This window comes from Lactuca saligna, chromosome 2 (genome assembly GCF_052625555.1).
Source record: "Lactuca saligna cultivar CGN05327 chromosome 2, ASM5262555v1, whole genome shotgun sequence".
Classification (NCBI taxonomy): domain Eukaryota; kingdom Viridiplantae; phylum Streptophyta; class Magnoliopsida; order Asterales; family Asteraceae; genus Lactuca; species Lactuca saligna.
Genome location: NC_136418.1, coordinates 176,200,319 through 176,211,641, shown reverse-complemented (window position 1 = coordinate 176,211,641; position 11,323 = coordinate 176,200,319). Strand labels below are relative to the sequence as shown.

The window sequence follows — 11,323 nt, the reverse complement described above, 5'->3', positions numbered from 1 at the left end:
AATTTACAAGAAAAAGTACACATAAACACCTTATCACTAAAAGATCATCATCATTTGCAAACTACAACAACCTTAGCTTAATTCAATTGTAAGGATCAACATCAAGTCTAGCATGTCTTTAATAGTTAACACTTAAGACTCAACATCGCAAAAGTTATTAAAATAAACATTTCAACATCAAACAAAAGTCATAACAACTCAAACAATTCTGTGACAACCCAACAATTCTGCAAGTTTGCATCAACCCAACAACATATTTGTGACAACCCAATAGCAAACAACCCACAACAAATATTTAACAGCAAACCTTTAAAATCCTAACAACAAATAGTCCAACAACAAATAACCCACCAACAAACATTTAACAGCCCATCACAATTCTAAAACATGTTAACAACCCAAAAAAAACAATATCTATTATGGATTATGTGCAGAAAAATATAACAAAACAGTAGGAGTTATAAAGTTACCTCAAAAAGCAAATAATTATTATGTTTTTCGACCAATTGTAATATCAACCGTGTCACCAATTTCTGCAATAGATATTAAACAAACAAATTCAAATTAATAAAGATATACACAATATAGGAAAATATAATTAAAAGTACAAAATAAAAGTGTAACATACCTTTCTCATATTTTTCCACATCATCTAATAGTTTTTCAAGATCAATATATACATTTGATGCTCTTAACCAATCCTAAGTACATATCAAAGTTTCTACTGTCTTAAAACCCAAACCACTACGAAAGTCATTCACCACGCGACCGGAAGTACTAAAAGCAGATTCACTAGCAACTGTAGAAACTGGAATGGCTAGAATGTCTTTAGCCATTGATGCCAACACCTTATATGTTGTACATTTGTCACTCCACCACTTCAAAATTTCAAAGGATTCATTGTTCATTTTTTCAGGTGGAGAATCAAGATAGTCTTCCAATTCAGATTTTTCCATAGCATCCTCAACATCTTTCTCGTAGAACTCATCATAGATTTTTGTCATTTGTTTATTCTTAACCACTCCAGCAAAATTTTGGCCATCATCATCTTTCCAATGGGAAGAACTAGAAGAATCATCCTTTGCTTTTGTTGAAACATTATCATAATGATTGTACAACCTTTTCAAAACATCATACACATCATTATATATGTCTTCAACTTTCTCTGCAAAGGAAAGATCTTCTTTAAAGAAAACTTGACAAACCTCATCTTGTACCTTGGATCAAGAGCAACCGCAACTAAAACCATGACATTTGTTTTTCCAAAGTCTCCATAATATTTGTCAATTTTTTTTCTCATTTGATCCCCCATACTAACAATATTAGGATCCATATCTTGTTTCCACTCCAACAAAGAAGCTAATACACCCAAGATCTCATGATAATGCATATTGGTTGTGACATACAAAGTGCCAACCATCCTTTTTGTGGCATCAAAAAATTGTTTAAAACAAAGTGATAAAGCTCTAGCATTATCCCAATCTTTTTGAGAGGGAAACTTATCTTTAAGATCTTTCTCAATTTGGGGATCTTCTTGTTTCATTCTTTTAAACGCTTTATCAAACTTAAGAGTCGTATCTAACATAATGTAAGTGGAGTTCCACCGTGTTGGTACATCAAGAGATACTGACCCTTTACATGAAACTTTTGATTTTAAAACACAATCATCAAACAATTTAGATCTTTCCGAAGAACTCCTCACATATAAAATAACACCCCGAATAGAATTAATGGAATTATTAACCATATCCAAACCATCTTTAACAATTAGGTTTAAGATATGGGCAGCACATCTCATATGAAAAAACTAATCCCCTAAAACAAGTTTGTATATAAGGTGTTCTTTTAAATAAGCAACAACAACATCGTTTGAGCTTGCATTATCTACAGTGATACAAGATAACTTATCTTCTAAACCCCAATTTAGAATACAAGACTCTAATACTTTTCCAATTTCTTTCCCTTTATGACTATCCATTACTTGAAAATTCAGAAATCTTTTATGTAATTTCCAATTGTCATCAATAAAAGCGCAATCAAACACAAATAGTTTAGATTTTGTACAAAAGTCCAACAATCGGTAGTGAGAGCAATCCTAGATGGCACACATTTTAATGTATTTTTCAAATTCTCCATCTCACTTAAAAAAAGTTTACCAATATCTCTAGCAACCGTGAAACGTGATAGCAAACAAAATTGTGGAATGACACTACAAAATATCTAAATCCATCACGTTCCACGTAAGAAAATGGTTCCTCGTCAATAACAATCATTTTAGCTAAAGCTTGCCTAATGGAATTTTGATTAAATTCCCAATTTGAAACAGTGGTAGCATCATTTTGACTTGTTTTAAAAATGCTAATTTTCTTTTGTTTCTTATCTATATTTCCGGGGTTATTTGGACATGTAACAAGTTGTTTAGCCATAGATGATGTACCATTCTTTGTAGCAACCTTCAACACTCTAGAGCAGAATTTGCATTAGGCTTTTACAATTTTGTTAGTCTTTGGATCTCGAATATCAACATATTTATGCCAAACGTTTACTGTTCTTTTGTCCCTAACTGATTGAGTGTTCTGTTGCTCAACATCACTTTCACGATCCAAATCTATGGGCTGCTGTTGTTCCATTATTGGCTAGCCTAAAATTTCAAAGAAATAGTAAGTAATCAGATAACGTGTTTAGTGAATTAGTGCTATATGTTCTAAATACAAAAAACAAAAATTAGGAAAACTAACTAACCAACAACAAACAATTTTTATTAAGAATCAAGAGAGGGGACAACCTTGCTCCTAATCTCATAGTGAAAGGAAAGAAGGAATCGTTAGTCAACATAGAAAATAAGGAATCGTTAATCAGCATAGCGAAAGGAAATAGAGAATCTGACCTGTGGAGCCGGAGAAGTCGTCGCTGACTCGATGTGGAGGCAAAGAAGTCATCGCAGGTATGTCGGATCCAAAGAAACGAGTTGTCGACGTTCACTATGGATAATTGGGCACTGAATTGAACACGTCGTCGATTGAAGTGTGCGATTGAAGTAAGAACGAGTTAAGCTGGAGGCTGGAGCGATGATGCGAGATTGCGAGAAGCCGAGAACGATTTGCGATTAAATCAAGTAGGCTGCAAGCCTGTAGCGAGAATGTGATTGAAGACTTGAAGTGTGTGTTTGTGAATTTGTGTTTTGTGAATATTGGCGGCCAAGACATCCAGGCTACAACGATCACTAATGACCAAAGTCATAAAACCCTAGCCGAGACTATTTTAGTAATTTAACTTTTGCATATTATTTTTATTTTTGGAAAAAATATATTAAATAATCTATTAAAAAGCTATTAAAAGACCGGGTATCCGCCGGTTCCGGTTCCGGTTACCCACTGGTTCCGGGTACCCGATATAAAAACCAAAACCGCTGGTTACCCAGCGGATACCAGTTCCAAGATAATGAGAACCGGAACCGGAACTGCTTAAGGTGGTTCTTAGATTTTAGGAACCGGAACCGGAATCGCCTAAGCGGTTCCGGTTCCGGAACCGACGGTTCCGGTTCCGAAAACGAATACCCTGTTCCGATACTCACCCCTACTTTCAAATCATTATCCCAAAACTTTTATAGCTACTCATTTTTCTAGGTCATGCGTCGAAAATTGTACCAAATGGCAACCAAATATACGAAATCGAACCTAGAGGGTACTAAATAGCAAATGGACGTAACCGCATGACTTCTTTCTGAAAAAAAAAACTAATATTTTAAATATTTTTTAAAACATCATTTAATATACGACTAGATTAGTAATTTTTTCATATTTTTATGATTAACTATATATTTTGTATTGATCTTTGTGACAGTATATATTTATGATATGTGATACGTACTGGGTCCTGTCGGAGTCTTGGAACTACAAATTCAATATACGCCAAATGGCACTTTAATTTTCACTTTTTCTGTATCTTTCCGTGGAATTTTGCTTTTCTCGTCAAACCAAGTCACAATCCCTCTTCAGTCACTTGCTGCTTCTTCTTCGCCAAACCCAAAACCCTAATTTCATTTTCTTATAATTCCATCACCTTGGTTTACAAATTAATCTCCACTTCGTACGGTTGATTCGAGGTAAGCGCTGTCTCTCTATCTATCTATCAATCTCGTTCTCCCGTTCTTGCTGCACACACCAACAGTGCAGGCTCGTACACCAGTTCCTATGTCTCTACGTAGTTAGCAATTGCCTAGATTTTCCCTTTCCGTTATGTTGAGCCTGTGTTTATTTACCAAATTTATGATTTTTAGTAACATTCGAAATCGAATCGTTGAGTATGGTTTGCAATTGGATGTATAAATTAGGGGTTCGTGTTCTATCATCCTACATTCTACCATTTTCTTAAGAAAATTAGGGCTTTTACATTTTTTATTCTCTGATTTGCAACTTTGTTCAAGCATTCACCAAAATGCTGTTTGTGTTTCCGAAATGTATTCTAGTCGAAATTAGGAGGGGCACCACAAAGTACTCGCATTTCATTTCTAAAATGTACCAAATTGCCTATCTTATAATTACTTTGTTTGTTGTTAGCCAACCTTCTTTGGTGAACAAAAATGGAGGATTATATGGATCAAAGCTCTGGAGGAGACACCGATGGAAGTGATTCAGAGGTAGAGGAGTACGTGGATAAATCTTATGAAGAGCTACAAAGCGGAAAACACAAAGTCAAGTTATCTGATGAAACATTCACTTGTCCCTATTGTCGTAACAAGAAAAAGCGTGATTATCAGTACAAAGATCTACTACAGCACGCTACAATGGTGGGAAAAAGCGATTCACAAAAGAGAAACCCAAAAGACAAAGCAAATCATCTTGCACTAGTTAAGTTTCTTCAAAAAGACATATCTGGAAACTCAAACTCTGGCCCATCAAAACCTAAAGAGGAGGCAGATAACCTTGCAGATCATGATGGTGATGAGCTGTTTGTATGGCCATGGAAGGGTATTGTGGTCAATCTCCCAACCGAGTTAAAAGACGGGAGATATGTAGGAAAAAGTGGGTCAAACATGAGAGACCATTTAACTGCAAGAGGTTTTAATCCCACACGAGTGCACCCTTTATGGAACTATCGAGGTCATTCTGGATCTGCAGTGGTTGAATTTAACAAAGGATGGGATGGTTTTAAGAATGCCATGTCATTTGAGAAAGCTTATGAAGCTGATCATCATGGTAAAAGGGATTGGAAAGTAAATGATGATCCAAAATCTGGTATTTATGGTTGGGTTGCTCGTGCTGATGATTACAAAGCTCTTAATATAATTGGAGAGCATCTTCGCAAGATTGGTGATCTTAGAACTGTTTCTGATATCATGGCAGAAGAAGAACGAAAGGCAAATACTTTAGTCTCAACCTTGACAAGAGAAGTTGAGGTGAAAAAGAGAACCTTTGAAGAAATGGAGACTAAATATGTTGAGACAGAGCATTCACTTAGCAAAGTAATCGAAGAAAAAGATTTGCTTCATCAGTCTTATAATGATGGTTGTTGATGTTTTCTTTTTGTTTGAGTTGAGTTTATTTCTGTTGGTTTGTTTATAACATAAAGTTGCTAACTTTATTATGGTGTTGATTAGAGTTAAAGAAAATCCAAGCCAGTGCACATGATCATTTTAAAAAAATCTTTAATGACCATGAAAAGATTAAATTCCAGCTGGAAAACCAGAAGAAGGAACTCGAGCTCAGGGGTAATGAACTTGAGAAACGTGAAGTGGTAAATGAAAATGAAAGAAAAAAACTCACTGAAGAGATTGAAGAGGTGTGACATGACACTTTATAAGTTTTCAACCATCATTTTATAAGCACTAAACATTAAACAAAACTAATAGTTTTTTTTTGGCCTCTTGTGCTAGAATGTTGTGAAAAATAGTTTGCTTCAGATGGCGTCTGATGAACAAAGGAAAGCCGATGAAAGTGTGATGAAACTTGCTGAAGATCAAAAGGTTTGATTTCAAGAAATTTGTTGTTAATTTAGAATATTTGATTGTTGGGTTGAGATAATGTGAGTGTGATTGTTGAATTTCAGAGGGAAAAGGAAGAACTCCATAAGAAAATTATTAATCTTGAGAAACAGCTAGATGCAAAGCAAGCTGTAGAGCTTGAGATAGAACGTTTAAAGGGACAATTAAATGTGATGAAACACATTGGAGATGTTGATTTGGAGGTGTTGAAGGAAGTGGAAGAGATACACAAGAACTTAAGGGATAAAGAAGAAGAGCTTGAACATATCCAAAGTTTGAATCAAACTCTTGTTGTTCAAGAACGCAAGAGAAATGATGAGTTGCAAGATGCCCGCAAAGAATTAATTGAAGTAACACCCACACACACACACAATCTTTTCTTTTCTTTAAGTTACACATTTATGTAAAAACTTAACTTATTATATATAACATTGTGTAAAAATAACTATAGGGATTGAAGGAGCTACCAAAAAGTGCACATATTGGGGTGAAGAGGATGGGGGAGCTTGAAAATAAACCTTTCTTGGATGCCATGAAGAGGAAGTATGGTGACATGGATGCTGAAGATAGGGCTTCAGAAATGTGTTCATTGTGGGAAGAGTATCTCAGAGATCCAAATTGGCATCCTTTCAAGGTCATCACTGTGGATGAGCAATCACAGGTGGGTGTGGGTGTTAAAGTTAAAAAAAAAAAAACATGATATGATTAATTGAAAGTCTGGTAAATGGTGTGACTGAAGTGAGAAAGTTTTTGATATGATTGTTGCAGAGATTGATTGATGAAAGTGATGATAAATTGAAAAGTTTAAAGAGAGAATTGGGTGAAGATGTGTATAAAGCTGTGACGACTGCTTTGACTGAGATTAATGATTATAATCCAAGTGGATCGTATATTACAACCGAGTTATGGAATTTTGCTCAAGGAAGGAAAGCTCTTTTGCAGGAGGGAGCTTCTTATCTTCTGGACTTGTGGGATTCTGCTCAAAAACGCAGGCGAATCATGTGATGAGGGATTTCTAGAATATGATATGGGATTCTGGTTCTTAATGGATTCAGATTCTTAGTAGAGGTGATTGATTATAAGACTTTCTTTTATGATAAGACTCTCCAACAAATGTATTCAGACTTAGGCTGTGCTAATAATTGTTGGTTATTGAGATATTTGTGGCGAAAAGACTGAGTATGTCTGTAATTTGTTACCCCTAAAGGATCTTATTAACCCGCTTTAATTTACAAAATAATTAATAAGTGATATATATTGTAAAAATATGAAGGTTATATATATACATACAAATAATAACAAGCCTTAATGAAAATTAAGGTTTCTACCTAAGTTATGAGAGTTTATTTGTAATAAATTTTGAAATGAAAAAAATATATTTAAAAAATGTTAATATCAAGGAAACATTATTAAAGTTATACAAATGCAAAAGGAGTTTTGATTTTTTTAACCATAAAAGTCTTAATCTCTGCAACTTCGTGCTTACCAGGATTTTGATCGATCTATGAGAATGTTGAAGATGTTAAAATCATTGATATGAGGAGTTTCTTTGATAAAAAGAAAAGAAAAAAAGCTACATATCACATAAGCAGAGCTGACTTGCGCTTTGATTGGTTATGAGTAGCAATAGGTGAGGATTCGAACTCAAGTAGGGAAGAACCAACCATTAAGTTAAAAGTGCAAAAGGCAACTTGATTTCATATTCGACAACAAGATCCAAAATGAGTTGTAGCACAAGAAGCAAAGAGCTAATTATTAGCTTCAAGTTTTTGTTATGTAGATGATAAAATGGGTATTTTGGTTGGAAAGTAAGAAAAAAACATTATGAGAAAACTTGAAACCCTTAGCTATAGGTAAATGGGATGATCTTTTCATAAAGTGTCTTAGGATAATGTAGAACCACAATGTGTTTCGAGTTATCATTGACCAAGTGATGAAAGTATGCCTTTTTGGGCATCATGTATGTGGTAAAAAAATTGGTCTATAAAGAATGTTTTCGTAGACTTGTTATCATGAATAAATAAAGCTTTTAATTATTCTTAGATATCTTGAGAATGTTTTCGTAGACTTGTTATTCTTAGATATCTTGAGAATAATAGTGATAATATGAAACTGTTGTGATCGACTTTGTCTAAGACTAATGGGGACACAAAATGGTAATGTTTATGAACTTTGTTATTTATTCCTTGAGTACATTACACGAATGGTCCCTATGGTTTAGAGTAATTTGTACGTTTGGTCCCTAACTTATTTTTTTAACTCTAAAAGTCCCTACTGTTTGTTTTTCTTACGCGTTTGGTCCATGTCTTACATAAAAAGACTATTTTGCCTTTGATTTTTTTATTTATTTAAATAAAAACACCCCCAACTTCATCCTCTCATCTTACTTTATATACTTCACTATTTTTTTCTTATTTAAATAATAATCTTTTTAGGTAAGAAATGAACAAAATGTGTAACAAAAACAAACAGTATGAACCAAACGTGTAACAAAAACAAACAGTAGGGACCTTCTGAGTTTAAAAAAATAAGTTAGGGATTAAGTGCGCAAACTAACCCAAACCATAGGCACCATTCGTGTAATTTACTCTTAATCCTTAGTAATTAGGGAAATGGTTGTGTGTGTAATTTAGTGTAATAAGGACGTTTAGTTATAGTGAAACTTAATCAACAGAGTTGATGTTTCGATGATAAAACTAAGTCAACAAGTTGATAAGCTCTCATAAAGGAACTTAGAATATTGTGTTATCAACTAAGTTACAGTTCGGTTTTGGAAGACTCCATTTGCTATTTTATCACTCTACCTACTATTTTGTTCGTGACATTTAAATATTATTTCGTTCAAAGTGTCGAATCAACCCAAATATCATACCACATAATAAAACTATATCACTATACATGTTATAAACTAAAAAAACGGAGAAAAAAAAACTGAAAACCGTAGATGAGGTATGTCATCTATGGTATACAAACTGCTCATGCACATTTTGTGTATCAACATCTTGTACAACCCAGGTGACATATCCCATCTACGGTTTATTTATTTACTTATTTTTTTGCAGAAAAATATATACTAGATACTATTAGGTTAAAAGGTAAAAGATAGAAAACAAATAAAAAGTTTAAAAGAACATATTTGGAGCTGCCATTGTAGAGAGTTTCCCTAGCTTTTAAAACATGGAACTTTATATGTTTTGAGCTAATAGCCCTAAACTATAGATGTGTTGTAAAGTAGTAGCTCAAGTGCTCAACTGAAAAAACTGTAGGTCAATACCCTCTGGAACTCTCCAAACTATAGCTATTAGTCAAAACCGTGGATAACTTAATCTCGTTTACGGTTTAGTTGAGTATTTTTGGCTAATGGTTAATTTTTTACTATTAAGTGAAAAATATTAGCAATTTTGGTTAGATTAGTAATTTTTTTTTATTATTTATGTCATGTTGACATACCATCCATATATAATTAAAAAAAAACTTTTTATTCCTCTAAAATTAGTTTTATAGGTAAGGGACCAAATTTGATAAGATTTATTGAGAATAATATATATATATATATATATATATATATATATATATATATATATATATATATATTCATTTTGATACATGTCATTTTATGGTTATTTTAAAGTATTTTTTTTTCACATATTATTTTATGTTATTTTTTAAATTTTTTATTAAATTTCATGTATTTATATGTAATAAATGTAATAATAATGGATATCAATTTCAATAATACAATTTTTTTTTCTAATTTTAAAATTCTTAAATTGAAAGAGATTCAAAAAATTAATGCACAATTTCGATTGTATTTATTTCGATTTTTTTTTTAAATTGCTTAATGTGACACTTATATATATATATATATATATATATATATATATATATATATATATATATATATATTAAAATTTACTTATGTATAATATACGAGTCTAAGGATTACTATAAAAATAAATATGGATCACTGATCTTAATTATTCTTGTGGATATGATCAATTGATTAGTTAATACGTGAAGAAGGGGCAAAAACTTAATCATAAGGGACCATTTATTAAAAAGAAGACTAAAGGGGAAGCATTGTTGGGAATATTAGGGTTTGCGGTGGAGATATGAATATCAGCTTGGATCGTGATATCACTTTCCGAACTGATATTTCTACCCTATGTTTGGGTTACAAGAAATTCAGCCTAGGATAATTCAAGCGGACACCTACGTTTCTAGGCATAGAAAACGTAAGCTATTATTTCTACCCGAGCCAGGGGCTCTGCCCCTTGGCCCCCGCTAGGGGCGCTGCCCCTAGACCCCGCCAAAGGGGCACTGCCCCTTTGGAAACCCAAGACCCGGGGGCTGCCTCCGGACCCCCAACTAGTCATCGAACCATCTTTTGATTCGATCTTATACATGCGTACACTCCGCACAAACCCGTACATGTATTAGAGTACAAATCATGAAACCCTTAGCTCACATGTTAGTTCCAGTTACTTAAAATGACATGGTGACACTGAAATCACCAACAAGCATTGCCAAACCATTTGGAGGCTTAATGGCACGGGATAGTTCAAGACCATTTTCATCTAGCCATACAACTAAACAAGGAGCAAACTTTGATTTGAGACACCACTGTCAGTAAACCTTGTAGCCCATGCTCTTGATGATTGAACAACTCGAGAACAAGATCCACATCCATCGAAGTAGCATCCATGATAAGAACACTATAGATGTCAACTTTGATTTGAGACACCATTGTCGGATTTATGGGTAGTTGTCAAACATAGTGGTAGTTCGCGGAGATGGTGGTTGTCAGCAGTGTGTAAGCTTTGTCCGTGGTTTTCTAATTAATAAATTTAATTCCACATGGAGTTCAGCACCACCTAGATAAATATGGTCAAAATTTGCCTATATGACATGGCATGTTTAGGCAGTTACCTATTGAACATGATATATAATGTTCTACTGGCTAAATGGTGACAAAACTCATAGTTTAAGAACTTAATTAGCACAATTAAAGCTTTAGTGGCAAATGGTGACAATTTTGAGAGTTTCGTAGTAAAAGAAAAACTAAAACTCCAAAGCAAAACGTCATAAGACCCAAAAGGAAAAAAAAAAAAAATGACGAAAAGTTGTTCAAGATCATTATACAACAATGTATTTGTAAAGATTATTTAAACCATTATTTAATATATTTTAACAATTAAAAAAAAACCTATTTAAAACTTATTTTATCGGTATGTAGTATGTTTATAAATTGTTTGTCTATATTAAGTAATATTTTATTGTAAATTCTGTTTGAATTTTCATATTAAGATGTTTGTTATGTTTATTATTGTTCATGTAAAA

The 11,323-nt window shown here is 33.3% G+C and overlaps 1 protein-coding gene across 1 annotated transcript; it reads left to right on the top strand.

The window, feature by feature from the left end:
* The first annotated feature begins 3,924 nt into the window (after positions 1 to 3,924).
* On the top strand, positions 3,925 to 7,230 carry LOC145032930 (protein INVOLVED IN DE NOVO 2-like). Its single transcript, XM_078981895.1, has 7 exons — positions 3,925 to 4,105; positions 4,560 to 5,507; positions 5,600 to 5,781; positions 5,876 to 5,965; positions 6,049 to 6,333; positions 6,435 to 6,644; positions 6,752 to 7,230. Exons 2-7 carry the CDS (start codon positions 4,583 to 4,585, stop codon positions 6,986 to 6,988), a joined length of 1,929 nt encoding a protein of 642 aa, XP_078838021.1. The 5' UTR covers positions 3,925 to 4,105; positions 4,560 to 4,582; the 3' UTR covers positions 6,989 to 7,230.
* The last annotated feature ends 4,093 nt before the right edge of the window (positions 7,231 to 11,323 follow it).